Source organism: Anoplophora glabripennis, unplaced genomic scaffold (assembly GCF_000390285.2).
Source record: "Anoplophora glabripennis isolate ALB-LARVAE unplaced genomic scaffold, Agla_2.0 scaffold544, whole genome shotgun sequence".
NCBI classification, from domain to species: Eukaryota; Metazoa; Arthropoda; class Insecta; order Coleoptera; family Cerambycidae; genus Anoplophora; species Anoplophora glabripennis.
In genome coordinates, this window is record NW_019416663.1 from 24625 (window position 1) to 49036 (window position 24412).

Consider the following 24412-nt stretch of genomic DNA (forward strand, 5'->3'; position numbering starts at 1 on the left):
ACCCCGTTCTGTGCACGCAAATCTTAAGCACTTAGGATCGTCACGGTAATTGATATGAATGATGATGTAGTGCAAGAGATAGTCATTCTTTGTTAAGATTCCTGTACGATACAATACTCTATTTTCTGTTTCTGTTCAAGCAGATTGCGCGTATGTAGACAGCATAAATATTTTAATTAACAAAAGCGCTATCTCCTAGTGTAAGTAAACTACTTAATTTTACAAAAACAAAAAGGAAAAAGGTGTTGGTAGATGACACATCAGTCTAGAGGTATGTCTAAAATTAAAAAGATTAAATATTTAATTATTTGCAGTCACATATTCTTTCACTTTCTGTATGTTGTATTAAGCAAATTGCAAGGAATATTGCCAAAAGACAGAAATCTTTGATACAGACTGCGATTGGCGTAAATACTATATAACATTTTTTTCGTTTACATCAATAAAATGTTCTTTTATTTCGTACAAATTTTCCCATTTTTTATCTAATTAATCGGACTTTTTTAGATTTATAAAAAATATCTTCTTTGCGCTGCATGGAAAACAACCAACAGTTGTGTAATTATTGATATTTTCTATTATTGATATGTTACGTCATTATTATTGATAGGAGACATAAAATTTATCAATTTGTGTTATTAATATGTATTTAAAAATAAGAAGTGGGAGAAACAAACTTATTACAAATGTGAATGCTATTTATATTTGAGTGCTCATGTACTTACTGTTTATTATTAGCAGTCTGATAACTAGTAACACCAATATAATTTAATACAGGATATTTTTTTAATATCTCCAACGAAAGAAATAAAAATATAACATATTTACAAAGCACTGTATTAGAAAATAATAACAGCTGTAGCTCTTTTTAATTTTTATATGTAAAATAATATTATATGTAACATAGTGAAATGTTATGCCATTTTACTTTAACCGAGATGATATGGTAACTATAGAGACTAGGCAAGATTTTTAACAGTCGACGGAAGACTCATTCTACAAAAACAAATCATATAAATATCGGTCATAGAACATTTCGTTTCTGTGATACAGAGTACTGAAATTCACGCTAATGATTTAAATTAATTACATACAGAGTGTCCGCAAATTTCACCTACAGCGTTTGACTGCATATTCACGACGATAAATAAATACGATCTACGGAAAAAATGTTAAATAAAAACTTTTTGGTTTTTGAGTTACAGGTCTTCAAATTTGTCAAAATTAAAACTAATTTAATTAATAACTTCATAACCATTTTACGCATTTAAATTTGGTACATTTATTTGCACTATTATGGCGTATTATTTCTTAAAACTTTAGTCAAATCGATATTAGTTTGCTCCGGATACCTCTCCCTTTTAGCGGTCAAAACTTTTACAGTGGTCGTATTTTTTTAAAACTGGCGGCAACATTGAAAAGGTCATTTCATTTAAAAAAAATATTGTCCCTTGAGTAAATCGCCTACAGAAAGCCATTCTTGAGGAAAATTGCATTATTTGCAGGTCTGTGCATTTCGATTTGCCTAGCAGTGTCACGGATTTAAAACTTTGAATTCAGTTGGCGATTAAAACAAGATGAAGGTAATGTCATTATTGTCGTGTTTCTTTAGGATTCTCATCACTCCACACATGCAAATTATGAAGTGTCCGCAGTGTATCAAGACAATTAAATGTAGGTAAAACTAATGTTCACAAAACTTCTTCAGATATTTCATTTAACTCCTGCTCAAAAACTTGAAAATTTAGATCGCAACACACGTTTACAATTTTGTCACTGGTTGGTGAATGGCTTCGCAGAAGATAATAATTTGCTTCAAAAATAGTTTTGTACCGTCAAATCTTGTTTTTCAAGAAGTGGAGTTGTAAATTTTCATAATTTGCATTTGTGGAGTGATGAGAATCCTAAAGAAACACGACCACAATGGCACTACCTGAAAGCCACAGCAATCAACATCTTACTTTCATCGCCTACTGAACTCAAAGTTTTAAATCCGTGATATTGTTACGCAAACCGAAACAGACATACCTGCAAATAACGCCATTTTTCTCAAGAATGGCTTTCTGGAGGCCATTTTCTCAAGACACAATATTTTTTTTAAATAAAACGACCTTTCCAATGTTGTTGCCCTTTTTAAAAAATACGACCACTTTAAAAATTTTGACCTCTAAAAGGGAGAGTAACCGGAGAAAACTATCACTCAGCATATCTATTTGACTAAAGCTTTAAGAAATAATACGCCATAATAGTCCAAACAAATGTACCAAAATTTAACGCAATCGGCAAAAGGGTTATGAAGTTATTAATTAAATTAGTTTTATTTTTGACAACTGAAAGCTTGTAACTCAGAAACCAAAAAAAATTTATTTAATTTTTTTTGTAGATCATTTTTATTTATTGTCCTGAATATGTAGTCAAACGTTGTCGATGAAATTTGCGGACACCCTGTATATGTCAATCAGTGACGGAAACATTCAGAGGCACCAATCCTAAAATTTCGACGCCACTAAGTGATTTGAAAATTAGATAAGTGCTTTTAATTCAGCTTCAATTTTCCACAAAAAATATACGAGGTCTATTCAGAAATTAACAGAACTTTTTGAATTCCGCGCTAATGGAAATATTTAGTGATATGCTGTTGGAAGCATTGTGTTGCGTATTATCTCCTATTTAATCACATGTTCTTGGATTGTTGATATCTCATTTAGTTTTCATGATATTGTTATTTGAGTGCAACATGTTTAAGTGTTAGTGACGATTTTTGAAATGTGTGATTTTCTAGAACAAAGATGCAACGTAAAATTTTGCTTGAAACTGGGGAAAACTTTCACGGAACCGTTTCAACTTTTTAAACTAGCTTACGGAGATGATGCCCAGGGTCGTTACTCAATTGAAGATGATCCTCGACCAGGAAGACTTTCAACAAGAGGTAAACAGCTGATCAAAATTTGTACATTAGACATCCCTTTTTCGAAGAAATCGCCGGACATCCTCGAATTTCCTCGGACATCCTCGAACTTCCTCGATTATCCTCGAACTTTCCCGGACATCCCTGGACATACTCGGATATCCCCGGACATCCTCGGACATTGTGCATTTTGAATTCTTGCCTTAAGGTGAAACAGTGAACCGTATCAAGGCGTTTTACAACGGTTACGTGAAAAAATCCACAAAAAGAGACCAGTCATAGTCTTGCACCAGCTTTGTCAATTCGTCAGTTTTGTGCCAAAAATCAGATTGCTCACCGTTCTTACTCGCCAGACCAGGCTCCTTGCGATTTTTCTTATTTCCCAAATTAAAATCAATGCTGAAAGAACGCCGTTTTCAGACTAACTTCGCGAAATGAAAATACCTCTGGGAAAAGTGTACGAATAGGGAGGGAAGAAGACAAGGACTAATAATGTATAAAATTTATAATAAAGTTAGATTATTTTCTGAGCAGACCTTGTATCTTCTATTTTATTCGAAAAATGAGCTATCTTTGAGTTATAATTTTTTGTCGGCCTGTTTGTATTTTTTTTACTAGTTATTTTCAAATCCATTGTCATAGGATACTTTTTCTGCTCAAGTGTAGAGCTATAGTTATTGCAATAACTACCTAATATTTCAATTTTTTGAGAATTTGTACAACTTAAGTACTGCTCGTTTTATTGTGTATTCACTTATTTCTATTATTTCTTTTATTACCTACTTTTGTAAGCTCAGAGTAACATTCTAGCTTTAATATTAGAAAAATATAAAATATTTAATAAATATATAAATATAAAAAAACTATTTCTCATTTTCGCTCCACGCCAAAGAGACGCTAGTGATCGTTATTTATATCCTTAACAAAATTACTAACGTTATATTAATTTGATAAAAAGATTGATTTGGCTTTTACTGACACGACTAAAAAATGACCCCAGTTTACAACAAAATTTTAGTTAAAGCTTTTTAATATACTCGAATGACATTTCAGTTTTTCAGAATGTTTAAGGAATTTACCAAACTTCGTACATTTGATGTTAAATTTATTTCTACTAACTACGCTAAAAGAAACTCAGAGGCGGCGGGTATAACTAAGAAAAGCGACTACTACAAAAATCTAGGAGATGCAGAAGAAAATATTGATGGGAAACCACGAGAATGGAATGATGCTCTACCTTATGAGTCCATACCAGGACCTAAGCCCCTTCCTCTTATTGGAAATATATTCCGATTCTTACCTTTCATAGGAGAATACTACAATCTGCCTATTAGAGAAATGTATGAATCGTAAGTATAATAGAATAGAATAAGAAACAGATAATTTGTTTCACGTGATATGCTACTAAACTAATAAAATATAAATTCGATATCTCCTGAAATGATTCAATCTGCTACTCAGAGCGTTTATGAAAGAGTACAAAAATGTATAAATAATAGTGACATGACTTCGAACATTTGTGATAAAATTTAAATTTACTATTTAATTTTGTTTTGCTTTATCTGTGTTGTTTTGTTCGTTGCTCTTGTTATTGTTATGTAAATAAAGGCTGCCGTGTTAAAAAGTATTAAAAATAAGAAATATTAAATTAATTTCTAGAAAAAATTCAAATTCTTCATGGGTACTTGACTTTTTTATTAAAATTATAACTCAATATCTTTGTTATTTATTTACTACACGTTTTTGTCTTAAAATTTTTAAAAACCAGTGAAATGCGACTAAAAAAATAGCATAAAATCTATAATTTGCTAGTAATAATTTCACAATAATTATAAAAATAATCACAATGTAAATGTCGAATTTTAGCACAATTTTATAAACAAGTGTGTGAATTTATTGACAACGTTTTTTTTCTTTTTAACGAAATTGCCTATACAATTCGCATTAACTTTAATTATAGAATAGCATTCACCGACACACCACTATACATTTTTTTTATGCAAACACCCCATCTGCATTAGAGCGATGATATTTTTCATTGTTTTTAGAAATTTCCATAGCCTTCTAAGAATATGAAAGAAAGAAACAAAACATATTTTAGAAATATCATGAAACAAATAAATAATCAAATGTATAAACTATGTACACTAGCGTAATTTTCGTAACAGAATAACCTAAAAAAAGCTTTAAAAAAGGTAACTACAGTACACGTAGATCTTTAGATTGGTCTTGTGGAAAAATAGTTTTTCATCACAAATTGGTGCAAGCAGTAACTGGAATTTTTTTTATTTAAAAAAAAAATCGATGCCATTATTGGTAAAATAAAAATAATGTGTTTTTTCTGAAAGACATCTTAATAGGTTCTTTTTCTATAATATTTGCAAGAAAATTGGGAATAAACATACTTTGCACATATTGATAACCAGAAATGCATGCTCTCAAATTTTATTGCAGAATCTAGTTTTTCCGGCTTCCCAATTTTCTTTTTAACTTTTTTTATTAATTTAATCGATATACTACCAGTACTCTAAGCTTCTAGACGGAGTAACATTTATACCAAACATATAAATAAAATACTACACGCATTTGCTTAATAATCTAATCTGTTTTTAATTTGACACACTTTAACTTGAATAATATTGTTCACTGATAAAGATAAGAGAATTAATAGTTTCTGTTTTATGTTTTTCTTGTTTTAGATTTAAAACAAAGTATGGCAATGTAGTAAGTCTTACAGGAGTTGGAAGACCTCCTATTATATTCCTCTTCGATGTGCAAGATATGGAGAAAGTAAGAAACAATGAATTAATTCAGTCGTTCTTAACAATTTCTAAGTCACAGGACAGTTTTTATTGTAAAAATTTACAGCAATTTTATTCTGTTAAATATTACTATTATATAATTAATATTAACCGACAATATAAGATTTTAGAAACAATTACTAGATAAACTTTACCACAAAATTGATACAGAGCCTTCATAAATGTTCACAAGCCACATGACCGTCGAGCTTAAGGCTCGATTACATTGAGCCAGATTACTTGCTACCAGCCGATGAGTTTAGAAGCGGGCGAGTCAGCTACACAAAACTTGCCACTCGCCCAGTAGCCAACTATCTTGTCGACATTGAAACCAGGAACCACTGGGATACTAGCAGCTAGTTCATTAGCAACAGTGTTGACATATGGCTAGTTTGCTAGCTAATAAGCCCACACGCCAGCGAGTAACGAGTAAAGTAGCCCGGCTTTCAACTTTCTCGCAGATCGTTTAGAATCTGCTAATTAGATAGTGAACATGATTACACTGGGCGAGTTTACCAGCAGCTAGTGAATTCGCAGACTAGTATCTAGTAAACTCGCTCAATATGTAATCGAGTCTTTAGGCAACCCAACATTGCACAATTGGAATCGGTAACGAAAATTCCCTAAATCTTAAGGCTCTATTATATTGAGCGAGTGTATTAGTTACTAGCCGGCCAGTTTAGAAGCGGGCGAGTCAGCTAGTGCCATATTCAATCAGCTGGTTAGCTAGAAAACATGATTATGATGCTAGTTTACTAGCAGCTAGTGAATTCGCCAGCTAGTATCTAGTAAACTTGCTCAATGTAATCGAGGCTTTAGCGTCACCAATATTAATGACTCGTTTACAATGACCAATGGCAAATCGTTACGTCTATGCTCGAGAAAATGCGATCGCTGATTGATTGAATAAAATCTCGTGAAAAATTACACCAATCACGGCCGATGAAGCAGAATGTTGTGTTTTAATGTAATCTTGATGATCTTATTGTTTTAGTAATTTATAATTTTACCGAAATTTAATTACCAACATTAAGGAAATAAAATTATTGTTCCAAACAAATATTACTGGTCACGTGGCTTGTAATCATTTATGAAAGCTCTATAGTACCAAGTGGAGTAACGTAAATAGAAGTTTTTAATTTAGTACTTCAGCAAACTCTCAGAAGTGATTATTTAGGTTACTTTAAACCAAAAGGGCTATAACAATAAGCATAGGTTTGCAAATCGATAGTTTTTGAAATATAGGGTTTTGGTTATCTTTGAATACGTTTAATATAGAATAACGATACTTAGACTAATGATGTATCTAATTAATGGTAAAAATTCAGTAGATCCGAATATAAATATGTACTAGTGGCAAAGCTACCGTGAGTTACTAAATATTCCGAAATTTAACGCTTCTAAATATTTCATAAAACTTTGTCACTTCTAACTCCTTATGGTTTCTCCAAAAAAATCTTTAATTTTATTCGAAATACGAACCATTTCAGTATTGCTTTTCTTCTCTCATTAACGTTACCAAGCACTTCATTAAATACAAGGTGGACCATGGGAGCGGGAAGTTTTGAAAACGACGTATTTCCGAAAGTAACTGTATTTAATTAAAACAAAGTACAATAACAAGATAATTGTGTGCCATTTTTATTTCTTAAAAATTATGGCTGCTAAATGGCCTCCTCTTCTCTCCATACACTCTTGAAGCCGAACGTTGAAATTCTGCATAACACGACGCAACATATCCAACGGAATATTAGCAATTTCTTCCCGAATTTTCATTTTCAGTTCCCGAATATCTCGTGGTTTGTCAATGAACACCTTGCTTTTTAGATAGCCCCACAAAAAGTAGTCGCATGCCGTAAGATCTGGCGATCTAGGGGGCCACTCAATGTCTCCGTGTTTGAAGATAACACGATCTGGAAACAATCTTCGCACGGAATCCGTTGATGCTCTTGCGGTATGTGAAGTAGCGCCATCTTGCTGGAACCAGCTATTGTTCTGTGGAAACATGTTCAGTAGCTGTGTAAGGAACTGGTTACTCATGTCAGTATAGCGTGGAGCATTGGCTGTTAAAGCATTTTCATTCTGATCCTCAAAAAAACAGGAACCTATGATTCCCATTGAAGATATTGCGCACCATACTGTTACCTTGGGGCTGTGTAACGGCTGTTGATGAAGTTCTTGTGGATTTTCCAAAGCCCAATTCTCTGTTTTGTTTATTGGTATAGCCAGATAAATGGAAATATGCTTCATCAGACATCCATTAATTGTGAACGTCAACGTGAAGTTCATGCTGCAGCATCGTTTCAACAAAATGTAGCGAACAGGAAGATCTGTTGGTTTCAATGCTTGGACAATCTGGATTTTGTAAGGACGAAAATTGAGATCCTTGTGTACAATTCTAAGAAAAGTAGTCCTAGATAATCCCAAGGCCTGGCTTTGTTTTAGACTTGAACGTTTTGGACTGCGCTCTACAGATGCTCTAACGCGATCAATGTTTTCAAGACTTCTATTTGGTCCCTTATGTTTGACATTTTCAGCTGATCCAGTATCTTCAAATTTACGAACCCACTCCTTTATGGCAAGGCCAGATGGAACTCTCCCGTGACGAGCAATGTTGAAATTAATTCGAAATTGCCGCTGTGCTGCGACCACACAATCATTATTTTTGTAGTAAGATTTAATCACAAAAGAACGTTGTTTGCCGGACCACTGTTCCATGATTACTGAATGGCATAAAATAACACATAATTTGTCAAACAAATTTCATTCAATTTCACAGTAATGAAATAATAACATTTTTAAAACTTCCCGCTCCCATGGTCCACCTGTTATAATATAACTTTAGTAGTATTTGTTTCCCAAAAAAGTTTATTTGACTTTTTTCTAAATATTAGGATTTTAATACAATGAACTATGAAAAGTCATAGAAACTTCGTACCTATACCACTACCTGTAACAAAAATATAAAATTTCGCTTGATTGATTTTTTTTTGCAAGTATGTATTTAAAATTGTATTTCTAGCAAAGAAATTTTATAAACTCTTTTTGAGAAACCAGTAATTGTACAGTTATTTTATATTTTGTGAAGTGTTTCGTAACGTTAATGAAATTTTAAAAAGGTACTAAAATCGAAAAAGATTCGTTTTTAGAATAAAATGAAATATATATTTTTCCTTGGAAGAAGTTACTGAATTTTCAAAATATTAATTGGCTAAAGTTTTCAGTTAGAACGACTCCCTATATCTTTGCCACTGCTACACTTATTTTATGTTTGACAACATTTTTTCTTTATTTAGACAAATCATGCATCAAACATCTTCAAAGATACACAGCCACACAGAAAAAAAAAGTTGGGTATACTTTTTATGCAACATATATTTTTCGTAGTAATTTGGCCTCCTGAACACGAATCTGGGGTCAGAATTGGCCCATCACGTCACAATTTTTTCCTACCCTCAAAAAACTTGTGAAAAATAGTGAAAATTGATGAACATTTACTGGGAAATTTTGAAAAAAATTTATTTCCGCATCAAATAGTACATTTTTATGTAAAAGACTCTGCTGAATTCAAATCCACCGTCAGAATTTAGCTAGAACGTGTGTTTTTTTTTCTAACCTCAAAAAACCGAGCAGGAATCGCTATTTTCAAATTCTGAGCGGATTTTGACCAGATTTTGTATAAAGGGGTTTTTTGGGTCGCTGATTACGAATATGAATTCACATTGTAAAAATTCAAGATGGCTGATCCAATATGGCGGGTGTACTTTTTTTGAAATCCACCGATTTCAGTAAAATTTGGCATCATAAGGATTGCTGGTTGATCTCACCTTCATTAATCACACATCTGGAGCCAAATTTCCACTCCGTCTAAAAATGTGACTTCGCTTAAAAAAATGACTTAAGGACTCTACACATGTAATGATGTGTAGTGTGATGTGCTTGTTTCCATGGGACAAGACAAAAAAGTTTCTACTTCATTCTTTCATTTATTTAGTCGTGCATGGGCTTATGGTTTCCAATCAGATTTTTTTAACAACTATGCAGTTTTCCTATGGCATTTAGATGCTTTTATTTCTTAATAATTTTAAAGTTCAAGGAAAAGGACACATTACTGACACACAGCACATCACTGCATCTGCTTATGCCTTCAAACTAAAAATGTGACTTTGCCGAAAAAATGCCGCCTACTCGGCCTAAAATTATGACTCTGCCTACAAATTTTACCTTGATTTATGAAAATCTGGCTCCAGATGTGTGATTAATGAAGGTGAGATCAACCAGCAATCCTTATGATGCCAAATTTTACTGAAATCGGTGGATTTCAAAAAAAGTACACCCGCCATATTGGATCAGCCATCTTGAATTTTTACAATGTGAATTCATATTCGTAATCAGCGACCCAAAAAAACCCTTTATACAAAATCTGGTCAAAATCCGCTCAGAATTTGAAAATAGCGATTCCTGCTCGGTTTTTTGGGGTAGGAAAAAAAACACACGTTCTAGCTCAATTCTGTCAGTGGATTTGAATTCAGCAGAGTCTTTTACATAAAAATGTACTATTTGATGAGGAAATAAATTTTTTTCCAAATTTTCCCAGTAAATTTTCATCAAATTCACTATTTTTCACAAGTTTCACAAGTTTTTTGAGGTTAGGAAAAAATTGTGACGTGATGGGCCAATTCTGACCCCAGATTCGTGTTCAGGGGGCCAAATTACTACGAAAAATATATGTCGCATAAAAAGTATACCCAACTTTTTTTTTGTGTGGCTGTGTAATTTAGAAAAAGTGTTTTTTTTTCATTTCTAGAAAACTATTGCTTTGTGAACTCATATTTATATAAAATTTTAAGCTTAAAATTATTCAAAGAATCACCCCTTAAGGTTTATCGACGTACTTAATTAACACCCTTATAATATAAAATAAATCCAAAAGTAAATATATATACAATCATAATTTAAGAAAACAGGTTAAAAACCACTGAATTATCTTTATATAATTGCATAATATTCAAGTTACATATTAATCTTTATTACTTCACTGTTACTATAAATGATTAAAAAACATGTATTTATCAGCATCTTAGAGGTGCAGGGGCATTTCCTATCAGAAGAGGACTAGGCTCATTGACACATTATCGTACTGTAACAAGAAGGGATGTCTTTAAAGATGTTCCAGGGCTTATGTCTGTGTAAGTATCAAAGGTTCTGTTAATGACTGATGAAGTTTAATGGCCGGGTCATTGTTTCATTAGATCATTAGTTTCCTCGATATTCAGAAAAATATATTACTTTCATACAAAGGGGAATTACGTACATAATAACAGTTTAATAAATTATTTCTCATATAGTCCCCTTTATTAAAAAATAATATTTTTTTATTAAGCTAATTCAAATAAATTATAGGTAATCTCTTCGATATCAAATATTTAGATTTGTAAATAAAATAATTCTAGACGAGAATCAAAATTATTTAAATAGATATTTGGTGACAAAGAAGATATAGGGTATTCCAGAAAAGTCAGTCTACAGACCCCTGTAATCAAAATATTGACTTGGACTAACTTAACCTATATACAAAAATTTATGACTACTGAAAGGTAACTCTAAATATGGTAATGCAAAAATGCTCTCAGATACTGTAAAGAGAGATACATCTCAGCAGGCGTTGATTTTTGTACACAATGTGTTTTGTTTAAGAAGTAGCCGCCCTCAATTCATACCAATAAAAATGTCAGTAATGTGGAAAAATTTAAATGTTGTTATCGTGTATATCATCTACAACACTTCAGCAGGTGCATTTTTAGTAGCATTACATCATTTTCTTGCCCGGGCCGTCCCAGTCTTATTTACAGGGATTGTGGTAAAAATTTGGTAAAAACTCAAAGACAGCTCACTACATTAATGCATTCTGCAGCTCCAACAAGAGTTTTACAATGGAGTTTAAATTCTCCCTATGCATCCCACTTTGGTGGTATATGGGAAACCAGTATTAAATCGATATAATCTGATTTAATTTAATATTAGGACAGCAAATTTTGACATATGAAGAATTAATACTTATTAAAATAAATTGAAGTAACCATTAAGTAATGACCCGCACGATCTCTTGGCATTGTAATGTCAGTGCAAAACGAACAAATGTATTTGGTATTGCGTAAAAATCTAATATATCTGTATTTGTATAAAATTATAATTTATGTAAAGTCTCATTGTAAATACTGTATATATTTTTAATAAAATAAGATTTATCTTACATCACGTTAATTAATAATAATTGTTATAATTGTTATATACCTATGTATTCAACATTATTTATCCTTTAAACATTACTTTCTCGATTCCATTGTAACTTATATTGCAACTAGAATCTCAAAAACTAGATAGCGCGTGATTAAACATAATACTTTTTGATTTTCATTTTTTCTAATTACATAGACTGTTAGTCACTTAAATATTCGCGGATATTGTTAATGTCAATGTCGAAAATACAACAAATAATCTTATTAAGCAATGGTTTTCGTATAATATATAGTGTTTATACATGATATATATTTTTTTAAGTTTTTATAACAATTAATAATTGCAATTGTTCATTAAAAATAACTGTTGATATCAACAGGTAATTGCATTATCATTTTCATCAAATTCTTAATATAAATAATCTCATAATAAGTAGCAAAGAAATATGCATATTTTATTAATGCGCTTTTGACGGTTGTATTTATCAAAATTTGTTATTTTAAGCGGCATAAATAGATTCCTCTCGCCGCGTAGTACTAAATTAAAAAAAAATGAGTCATTTATCATAAATAGTTATCGAGAAAAGCGATGTCACAGTTGCGCTGTTGATTTTGAAGACGCGCGAACAGTTTTTTTCGGTAGTGAAGATGCGTCTCGATCGCTTCCCCCACTCCGCCGCCGCGCGCGAGCTATTGGAATTTCGATTGCTTGGCCGATTTTAAACAATTATTTAAAGTTACTTAGCATGCCCCCGTAAACTTGATATTTTATTGAAAGACAGTGCTGCGTCTTCCGCTCACGGCCATATATTTTTTTTTCGATACTCATCTAAATGTTTAAACAATAGACCGTCAACTTTGACTGCCCGTAGGTCCTTTGTTTATTAACGAATCTTGACGATTTTTTTTTTAAATAAAGGTCTTTGAAAGCTCTATCGATGTATGTAATCAAATCGCGCATAAGTATTAAAATATAGTAAATATTTCATTTTGCAACTAAGCAAATTTACAAAATAAATTCCCTAGGTCGCAAAATTGAATTTTTTTGAAAAATAACAATGGGATCCGATAGCTTATAGTGAAATATACCAATAAAAAATTTAGCGCGAATACGGGTGACCCTCAAACATGTGGGGATTGATTATTAGTTAATTTGTTTATTAGGCCATAACTCGCAAAATATTCAACTTACGGTTTCCAGCTTTCGCACAGATTATTCGTCAGTAAAAATGAATAGTTGGAGATAAGCAATACACATCATTGTTATTAATAAGCTTTTTATTAATGTTTATTTAAATTGCAAAAAATTAATGTTTTTTATTAATAATTTTTGACTGGATCAATATTTTTTTTCGTACGTGGGTTCGTTTTGTTCGTCTTGAAAAGACAAACAAAAAAGAATTTTACTTTTTTGCAGTAAAATCGTCCGGACAAAAGTTATAAGCTAAAAACGTGAAATTTCACTAAAATCACAGTTTCTATGGCTTATAAACAAAAATGGTATTTTTTGATTTTGTACGGGTAAAGATATGTTGTTATATACCGCTTTTTCTACCTTCTCACAAAAAATCAGGCACTTATGAGCATTATACCCACATACCTCTAGTTTTCCTGGTCTATTAGAACCTTCATCATGCTGGCAACTGCTTCAGCGCTTTCAGCAGTACTTTTGGTCATTCTGGAAAAAAAAAATAAATATTATTTCCCAAAAGTAAATGGATTTGTTCCAATCTATGGTTGAAGTATTAGTTGGCTCAGTTGTTGTAATTCGAGTCGAATTATACTAAAAATTAGATTTTTAAAGGGCCTGTTGTTAAACTAGGTCCGTTGCCCATGTCTAATGATTAAAAAACAATTGCGCCTTTTTTGGGGGGACGGTAATTTCGAGTGGTGGAGGTAACTATACAATCACTTCTTAAAGATAATCTCAATCGATATTATGCTTGTGTGCACGGGCAACCACCGCAGCAGCTTCTACCCATTCTTAGGCCGCGACTTTTGCTCCTCTTTCAACGGTGGTGTTCCGCAGTTGGTGCTGGGTCTAGGTGCCTGGATTGGGACAACTGCGAAAAGAACTGCGCCCCGGCTGGGTAGGCTGGAGAAAGCACGCCCTGTGGGAAATGTAACATTTCGCTTATGGCGACAAGGAAACACCACCAAACGCTCCGCCCATTAGCAAACATCTTCTCGGATGGTGGAAACTAGGTCCGGATGTGCAAGATGCTCGAGGTAATCGGCCATACAGGTCTCCCGCCACCCTCACTCGTCGACCCTCACCAGCTGCGACATTCTCGTGAAGGCTATCCACCAAAAATGTGAGCAGAACTACTGGTGAAGTTTCCCCGCCACCAGAAGTACAACACTATCTTCCCCGGGAAGTGCACTTCCCGCAACCTAACTTAACTGAAGCGTAGCGCTTCTTCGATTAAGTGACGGACCTCGACCCCAGACCAACTGTGAGATGTTGCTACTGAAGAGGGAACACGAGTCGCCCCCCAAAGACGAGTAGACGCGACCAACAGCAGTATGTCAGTCGAGAATGTCAGGAGTCCTATAAGAGGTGATCGATTGTACGCTGACGATTACCTCCTACAGGGCTCGTGACATTGTTGATCAACATCATGCTCGTATGCAGAGGTTTGTTTAACTTAAATACTAAACAGTTATAGTTTGTTAGAAATTCCAATTACAGTTGGTATCATCACACTATTTTTGCAAAATGGTATAATCCGATTTACTAAAATTCCAGAAGTGTTCGGTCAAACTTGCGTTAAACGTTTCTGGGACATTCTGTATGTGATTATATTTGATGAACAGTTTTGGAATTAAATTAAAATAACTTATTGACTTTATTTTGTATTAAAAAAGATATTCTGTCCTTAAGGACTACTAGTTGGCAACTTCTGTGTTCTTTTTTCACACCAAAAAATAAAGACTTGTACGTGACAAATCATATTTTAAGGTATTAATCAATATTTTATAATTTTTTTTAGTCAAGGAATAGAATGGTTTAAAATTAGATCAGTGGTGAACCCGGTTTTGATGCAGCCTAAAGCAGCGCAACAATATATAGGAAGTATGGATAAAGTCGCAAATGAACTTATCGAAAATATTCGTTTTTTCTCCAAACAAAATGAAAATAGTGAAATGCCAGAGGATTTTCAGAACGAGTTGTATAAGTGGGCATTGGAATCAATTGGAGTTATAGCACTTAACAAACATTTGGGTAATACATTTTTTCCGTATTATTACTTCTTTTAGAACAATGCTGCGAACATTGACTTCAAACTTTCGTACGGATAATTCCTTGTGATGTAACTTGAACTAGAATTTTCTAATTTAAAATTACGTGACATGTTTTAATATTTACTTTCTGAAACATATATTTACTTGCAAGCGATAGTGACAATTTATATTGAAAGTCTTCTCTATTATGTTGTAATAATGTTATATAATTATAAATTTACTGAGAAAAAATAAACAACTTTACATAATTTTCACCGATGAAAGTTTTAAAAGAACAGATAATGAAAAAAATATATATAAAGAATGGGACAATTTAAAAGATAGTAAACTCACTCTAATCGCCGTTGCTTTGTCCAGGAGGAACCAAAATATTTAATTAGAAAAACTAAAATTAGCTAATAAGAAGGAACATTTAGGCCCAGTAAAATTGCTTAAGAATAACTCAATTTGATCAGCGGTCTTTTAATAAGGTCAAAAAAACTAAAATTAATAAGAACAGAACAAACATACCATATTTTGAGTTACAAGAAATAGGAGACACTGTCCTAGGGCGTTATAAATATCTACAATGACTTAGCGCGAAAAATATAAATATTTCATTACAAATAAATCAATTCAGTATAGTAGTACATTACAAGTAACACTGTTAATAACGTCAATGCAGATTAAATTTCAAACAAATGTCTTACCAGATACAGCGTGGTAAAAAAGTTCTGCATAAAATTCATATTTTCATTAAACAATTTTTTTTCGAAAAAACGGTGAGACCAGTCGATTTTTATTTGATCCAGGGCACCTTGTTATGTGGAAAACATTTTTTTTTCGATAATCCATTTACGGCAGCGATGACATAATTTTTTTTATAAATGACAACGCATATTTTTTTCATTGGAAATTGATGACAGTGATAATTATCTAAACAACGGTGTGACAATTTCGATGTCTTACATAACAATTTTTTTTAGAAACATGCACCATAAGTTCTTGAATGTAATAATTTGCTGTTTACGGATCAAATGCCTTAAAAAAAAATTTATTCGGCAGAAAGCATTTCTGTTAGAAAGCAGTTCTGTTGTGTTATGTAATATTTGCGGAATTATCAGATATTGTCAGGATCCTGATTAAACTGCAAAATTTAGAACCAAGTTCAACCGCACAAAATCCAAATAGTATGTAGCAAATTAAGGTCGACTTTTTGTCTTCGAGTTTGCCGATAAATTCCTCAAAAAAAAAAAATCCAAAGAAATGTTTACTTGAAAGGAGTAGATTACCTGAAATATTGAAGACTAAAAATCAGTACCGATTTAACATTCTTTGGTGAAATCGTTTAATTCGAAATGGCAAAACTTAGTGAACGCGAAAGAATTGATATTTTGAGGATGATTGGTTTCGGCGATAAGTTACGAACCCATCAAGAAGCTTGCCAATTATTTAATGCAACGTACCCTGACAGACCACCAATTACGCAATCTACGGTTAGTAGGGTACTGGCAAGGTTTGAGGAAACTGGTAGTGTGAAAGATGCTCCTCGTGCGGGTCGTCCTAGAGTAGATGATGAAACTAGATTGAATATCCTGGTGGAGCTCCAGGACAACCCTCATTCTAGTACAAGGTCGATTGCATTGAACAATGATATTTCACATGTAACTGTGGTGAACTTTCTCAAAAAAGAGAAATTTCACCCCTATAAGGGTCACTTGATACATGCATTGACTGAGGACGACCCAGACCGCCGTCTCCACTTTTGTGAAGATTTAATGCATCGATGTAACGGAGACCCCGACTTCCTCAAGAACATAATTTTTTCTGACGAGGCTACTTTTTATCTTAATGGATCGGTGCATCGACATAACTGCCGGTATTGGTCTCAGGAAAACCCGCACTGGGTGCAAGAAGTAGATCATCAGCACCCCCGAAAGGTGAACGTTTGGGCGGGAATAATAGGGCGTCGTATTTTAGGCCCGTATTTTTTCGAGGAAAATTTAACTGCTGCTCGCTATTTGGATTTCCTGCGGTTCGATTTGGTCCCAAGCTTAGCAGAGTTATTCCCGAACAACGAGGATCCTGATATTCCTGAGGAAAGAATTTGGTTTCAGCAGGATGGTGCACCGCCCCATTATGGAGTGCAAGTACGGGAGTACTTGAATAACACGTTTACTGGCCGGTGGATCGGGCGACGCGGAACAATCGAGTGGCCTCCGCGTTCGCCTGATTTAACACCTCTAGACTTTTTTTTGTGGGGCTATTTGAAATCGCGTGTGTACACAAACAGACCAGGTGATTTGGAAGAACTTAAAAACCGTATTCGTTTTGAAATAAATCAAATCGACCCGGGAATGCTTGAACGAAGTGTAGACGGCGTTTACACACGCTTAGGACAATGCCAAATGGTACAGGGTGGGCAATTCGAACAATTTCGCTAGACTTACACAAACATTAGTGTAATTTTACTCGTTTGAAATGTAATTTTGTCAACTTTGTCCTTTTCGGAGCCATTAATAGTGTAAGTAGACAATTATCACTTATAAGAACTTAAGGTGCATTTTTCTAAAAAAAATTGTTATGTAAGACATCGAAATTTTCACACCGTTGTTTAGATAATTATCACTGTCATCAATTTCGAACGAAAAAAATATGCGTTGTCATTTAAAAAAAAATTATGTCATCGCTGCCGTAAGTGGATTATCGAAAAAAAAATTTTTCCACATAACAAGGTGCCCTGGATCAAATAAAAATCGACGGGTCTCACCGTTTTTCGAAAAAAAATTGTTTAACGAAAATATGAATTTTATGCAGAACTTTTTTACCACGCTGTATACATATGTCAAAAATATTTCGAAGTAAACAAAAACTATCTCAGCAGGACAAACATACTAGAAAAATATTTTTTATACATATTGGCCAAATATTGTAAACGACAGATTTTGATATTATACTGATTGACAATATGAACCCAAATATGGGTCTGACGTTAATCTACTGATTGTATATTGGACCTTTATAGGAATTATATTGACTGCATATATTGGACGTCTGTCTTTTACCAATATTTGCTAAATCTTCCAAATATTGGGACTATATGACGCCAGTATTGGGCCCTTATATTGTGCTACTGGGGTACTACCCGACACTGTCAACCTTAGCTCATTAATTTTTACTTATAACACCCTAGACACCGTTAAATTATTATGATAAGTTTTGTAAGCTACGATTTTGTACATACTACATTTAGATAATTTTTCAAGTTTGGCGACAGCAATACAATTCAAAATATAAATTTGAACATGTAACTTCTTCATTGTGTATTATTATTTGAGCAAACTTTGTATTTTTCTCTTCCTTTGATTATAATTTATTAATATTATTAATTGTAAATAATATACTTGATTTTCTGTACTGGTACTTTTCAGGTTGCTTAGATTTGAATGCATCCAAAGACTCTGAGCCTCAAAAATTAATATCTAGTGTAAATGAAATGTTTCTGCTAATGTACAAATTAGATATTCTACCGTCAATATGGAAATACATTGAAACTCCATCATGGAAGCGATTTGTAAAAGTTTTAGACTTTATAACTGAGTAAGATTGCGTGAATGTATTTTCGTTAGGTACATTTACTATAAAAATGTTTTTAGAACATTATCGAAACATATAGACGAAGTTTTCACTAAGACTATTTCTGATGATGTACCGGAGGATCAACTAAATATTCTTCAAAAACTAACAAAACAAGATAGACATATTGCTTTTGTTATGGTCATGGACATGTTAACGGCTGGAATTGACACGGTAAGTATTTTTTAACTCGGAGGTTAAATTCTCGTTTATGAGAAGATAAATGGCTGAGGTAGTATTGGGCATTAAGTTACCAACCTCAAAATATCGATTTACGTATTCACTTGTTTACTATCACAAATTACAAACATTGTTATCTTAAATAAGTAAAAAATCCAATAATTATTAATGATGTTCAATAGATTTGTATATAAAAATAAATATATTATAATTACACAGAGTGTTCTAGAAATATGTGTCGACTGACTAATAAAGTAATATTTCGGCATAAGCTAGAATAAATGAATAATTGTATTTATAAAAATCCTACTACCTGGATGTAAATATTTTTAATTAAGTCATTTCCAATATTTTCAGTTGTCTCATTGTACATTTAAGCATATTTTCCTGCATTAAAGGTATTTGTCGGTGTAAATAAATCGTCCCAAATTCATTGACACTCCTGATCCGGGGGACAATGGCCAAAAACACTAACATATACAGGATGAGTCAACGATTGGTTAAGAGTAGATTTACTCCGAATTGCTAAAGTTTATCAAAAACTATTCCTACAGGATGATAAGTACGCTAACAGGGCACATTTTAAAAATATTTTAAAAGATACAGGCTGCTGTGTAACAGACCAAACTTACATTTTTTTAAATGGAACACCCCGTATTTTACAACATTTTTAGATTCTACGTTTAATTTGAAACATTTTAATATAAAGTTTCCTATATCTAAATTTAATAGTTTCTGAAATAATTGGAACTAAATAAAAAATATTCCATTTTTCTACCTGTATTTAACAGTAGCTATCCTCGTTATTTTTAAGAATTAAAACAAGATTTTTGGTACCGTGTTACTGTAAAAGTGGTTTGAGAACGTCATGGATTCAAATTTTGATTAGCGCCTACAGGGTGTTCATAAAATAATGACAGATTTGAAGAAGTTTAAACTAAAAAATCTTAATGTTCTTAAATGGATCATCCTGTATATTTTTCAATATTCCTTTAGATCTTTCAGAAACTAACAACTTTTGTTAACCATGTCCTATACCTATACTCAATACTTCTGGAGATACTCGCTTAACAGTGTAGTGGAGCATTTTTCGTAATTTTATAATTTGGTCCGTAGGCCTGGCAAATATATAGTAATAAATCATAATCATATTACGTCAAATATAATAAATACTGTTTTCTTTATTTACTTTACATTAAATAATTTAATAATTTAATTATAAAAAGAAAAATTTCGTCCTTTAAATAAAATAATGAAAATAAGTAACAAATACTCATAAATTGTTATATCAGAATAACTTACAATAATTACAATACACAACAACTAACACAGAGTATAGTACTTAATATTAAGCAAATACACCGAACTAACAGATATAATAATTTAGACAAAATCTTCCATGAAATCATCTAATTAAATTTTCAAATAAATGACCATCCTGCTGAGCGCATAAATTTTATCTTTCTTTCAAAAATCGTCTTACTCTTGATAACATTTCTGGAGTTATACTTCTACATGATTCTCTTATTCTATTTTTCATATCATCAAGAGTTGTTGGTGGATTGGTATATACCTGCCCATTAATATAACCCCACAGGAAAAAGTCTAAAGGATCGTTCTGGATAATTGTCATTTAAATACATATATTCTGACATCATGATGATAATGAGCGGGCGCTCCATCGTGTTGTATAAATATATTTCCTCGTTCAACAATATCAATATCTTGAAGAAGATTAGGCAAATCATCTCTCAAAAAACGTTAGGACCATTTAGGTGTTCATTAAAAAAATAAGGTCATACAATTCTTGTATTTAAGATACCATACCATACATTTAACGACCAATTATTTTGGTACCTTACTTCCCGTAGCCAAAATTGATTTTCTGTCGAGTAATAGTGCATATTGTGCCGATTAACTAAGCCGTTACTTTTAAAAGTTGCTTCGTCCGAAAACAATATTCTTGTTAAAAAATTTGCCTCTGCTTTAATTTGTCTATTCATAATAGTACAGAAATGTACTCTCTGTTCAAAATTATTTCCGTGCAATTCTTGATGTAGTACTTATATTTCCTAGTTATTCAATTTACAGTAAATTGTGACATTTCAGATATGTTAGCCACCTGACAACTACTAACATGAGGATCTTCTTCAATTTGAAGTAAAACTTCTAATTCCTTATTCTCATTTGACGCATTTCTATTAACTACTTTCCGTTTTTTGTAATTAACATTACCACTTTCATTAAATCATACCATTAACTCTTCAAAAGACTTTTTAGAAGCGTCTGTTAGGATATTCCATTTTATACATTCTTTGAGCAAGAAGGCAATTTCTTTCGGCAGCACCTGATGCATACACCATATCTATTAGTTAATTTCTTGTAAAATTAATTTTGAATTTCAATAATACTGATTTAATGTTTAAAATCTCAATAACAATGCACTGACAAGGCTTATGTAACAATATTGATTATTTTGTTTTTAATTATCATTTTGTTAGTTTTTAAAAGATCTAAAGGAATATTGAAAAATATACAGGGGCACCCTGTATATTTTAAAATATTTTTAAAATGTGCCCTGTTAGCGTACTTATCACCCTGTAGAAATAGTTTTTTGATAAACTTTTGCAATTCGGAGTAAATCTACTTTAACCAATCGTTGACTCACCCTGTACACTTGGGCAGGTAATTCTTGGGATATAAATGCAGAGTACAGTTCGTTTAAACTTACGATCTTAAACGACACGCTTGCAGTACTGGTAGTGCCATCTGTTAGAAAACAGCGAGAATTTAATTCAACGTCCCATTATTAAAAGGTATTACGTGGTTAAAACTTTGGCAAATATTTCTGGGACACCCTGTAGGTATATCCAGAAGCAACTTAGTAAAAATTAAGTACCTATTATTGGGATATCCTACTTCTTTCTTTCACTTACTTTTGTGTATGATATGTTCGATGTACTACCTTTACTAATTATTTTCAGACTGGAAAAACTATGGCTGCAGCTTTATATTTCCTGGCGAAAAATCCAGACAAACAACAATGCCTACGAGAGGAAGTATATAATAACCTTCCCGAAAAAAATTCATCCGTCACCAAAGAGATTTTGAATAATTCCCCTTACCTTAAGGCGGTAATAAAAGAGACAACTAGGATAGCTCCAATCGCCGTAGGAAATGTAAGGACGACCATAAAGGATTCGGTGTTAGGAGGATATAAAATACCTAAGGGAGTAAGTATTGAAAGTACAAGTATCTAATAAGCAACAAATATATATTTTATAAAAGGTAGTAGTACATAATAAGCTTATTTTTGTTTTTCATCCGATGAGGTGTCTACACTGGTTGAAGGATTTCTAGTGTTTTTTCATTACTCTCCATATGAATAATATGTTTTCCATTTGAGTCAAAAATTTTATTTGGAATAACGTTGTCCTTAATCAAATTGTTCGCTCCATTATAGTACGATTGATCCAAGCTCGATAAAGTTATGTAGGTATTTGAGACATTTTGTGCCAAAATAAATTTTAGTTCATTGGATATAGATACAAATATAATTTAAAGCAATTGTAAACATAACGATATAGATTTTAAATTTATTAATGTTCTTTTGAAATAACAACTATTTCTTCTTCACAGACAGAACTTATTAGTATGCACATAGTTACTGCAAATTCAAAGCATTTTAAAGACCATGAGAAATTTATGCCAGAGCGATGGCTTCGGACGGAGGACAGTGACTACTCTTACAAAAACGTCCATCCCTTTGCATACCAGCCTTTTGGTTTCGGTCCAAGATCATGTATCGGCAAACGGTTCGCCAACTTAGAACTAGAAATTGGAATATCAAAGGTATTTGTTGATGTTTAGGTGCAAATTACCTACAATTTAAGATACCTAGATTAATTTTTCACTAATTTGTTAATTGCAAAATAAAAGTCTAACGCGGAAATATCAGTTTTCGAAAATTGCATATTATTATTGCAAAGCCGAATTGAACCTAATGTGAAACGTTCAAGTAAAAAATCTCGCCCGTGACAGAGGGCAGTGTTCACGCGCTTGCGAAGGACTGGCGCTCCTTCTACCGCATGCTGGCCGTTCATTAATGTTAACTTTTACTGCTGCTAGAGCGTTTATTACATGAACAATTAATGTAAAACTTTTTTAAATAAAAGTTTAACCCTTTCTTTAATTGTCTCTAAAATCCCGGTCCCATACGACTAATAGTTAATTAACAATTAACGTTATAAATAAACCTATCTTGGAAACAAAGAGGCGAAGGAGGTGATTTGTCTTTTTTTTAATTATCATAGAAATAAGCTCTATTTAATGCAAAAGGAGAGAATTCCCGAGCGGCTTTTGCCTGACCCTGGGACAATTTGTTTATAACCCTGTTTATACACGTTCTACTTTGTTAGTTTTTTTTTTGAAATTTTTCTTTTTCGATACGTTCCTTTAGATCAATTATATCTACTATAACAATATATCTATATTTACAATATTAGTTTGTAAAATTAACGTTTAGTAATTAAACAATTAGTTGCAGAAAAACGAACGAAATTATTTAACAAATACCTGGAGCAACAATTTCATGGTCAACTGAATCGGCCTTTGGTACACACGTTGATCTTTGGATTGACCGTCTTTTCCATAAATTTCATCAACATCCATCGCTTTTTGCAATAATAATACATACGTAATTTTGGAAAACTGACGATTCCGCGTTCAACCCTTATTTTAAAGTTAACAAATTGGTGAAATATGACTTTGGGTGCCTTACATTGTAGGTAGTTTAATTGCCTACAACATGAGAGTCTAAATTTTCATGGGAAGTAAAAAACCCTGCCAACTCAGCGTCACTTCATTTCAGTTACATTTTTGACATTATCATTCTACATACCCTTCCCCCTCATAAAGTGCAATAAACTGTCTACTAATAATTTTTTCACGTCCAAACTCTAATTCAACTGTAGTATTACTGTTTATTGTATGATCTGATGTGTTTTTTCCAGATTATAAGAAATTTTGAATTGTCCTGGGCTCATGATGACATGGTGTTCTCTGGAAATTTCTTATATGGCGTCGAACGTCCACTAAAAATAAGGGTTAAAGAACTTTAAAAAGTCGTACAAAGTAAATATAAATTGTATAATATTGGCATAACAGAAATAGCACATAAGGAAATTTAGTTATACAAACTGATCATGTTTAATATTGTATTTTATTTTGACAGAAAATTATGTTACGTCGTTACAATATTTAATTATTTGACTTTTGTTTTTCAAGAAATCTAGTGTATTAACAAATTCAAATAGGTTTTCTACAGCTTTTACTCAATTTTCATTCAATATATATTTTTATAATAAACACTGACGAATATTTATAAATCTTTATTAAATCATTTGTTTTATTTTATCTTATGT

The 24412-nt window shown here is 32.5% G+C and overlaps 1 protein-coding gene across 4 annotated transcripts; it reads left to right on the forward strand.

Moving 5' to 3' along the window:
- Window positions 1-9: 9 nt before the first annotated feature.
- LOC108911837 (cytochrome P450 CYP12A2) lies at window positions 10-24376 on the forward strand. 4 transcript variants are annotated; one of them, XM_018716879.1, is made up of 10 exons: window positions 10-271; window positions 3962-4257; window positions 5608-5698; window positions 10786-10898; window positions 14942-15174; window positions 18605-18773; window positions 18830-18983; window positions 21974-22222; window positions 22629-22841; window positions 24002-24376. In XM_018716879.1, exons 2-10 carry the CDS (start codon window positions 3971-3973, stop codon window positions 24107-24109), a joined length of 1617 nt encoding a protein of 538 aa, XP_018572395.1. In that variant the 5' UTR covers window positions 10-271; window positions 3962-3970; the 3' UTR covers window positions 24110-24376. The 4 variants fall into 4 exon arrangements, with proteins under 4 accessions (XP_018572395.1, XP_018572397.1, XP_018572396.1 ...); XM_018716881.1 differs by having other exon boundaries at window positions 3970-4257; XM_018716880.1 differs by having other exon boundaries at window positions 10-200.
- Window positions 24377-24412: the final 36 nt, after the last annotated feature.

Bases quoted from the DNA above. Each gene is read 5' to 3' on its own strand.
- LOC108911837 (XM_018716879.1), top strand. From the start codon at position 3,971: ATGTTTAAGGAATTTACCAAACTTCGTACATTTGATGTTAAATTTATT. The intron at 5,699-10,785 runs GTAAGAAACAAT...TGTATTTATCAG, and splicing joins ATGTGCAAGATATGGAGAAA to CATCTTAGAGGTGCAGGGGC. The intron at 22,842-24,001 runs GTATTTGTTGAT...TGTTTTTTCCAG, and splicing joins TAGAAATTGGAATATCAAAG to ATTATAAGAAATTTTGAATT.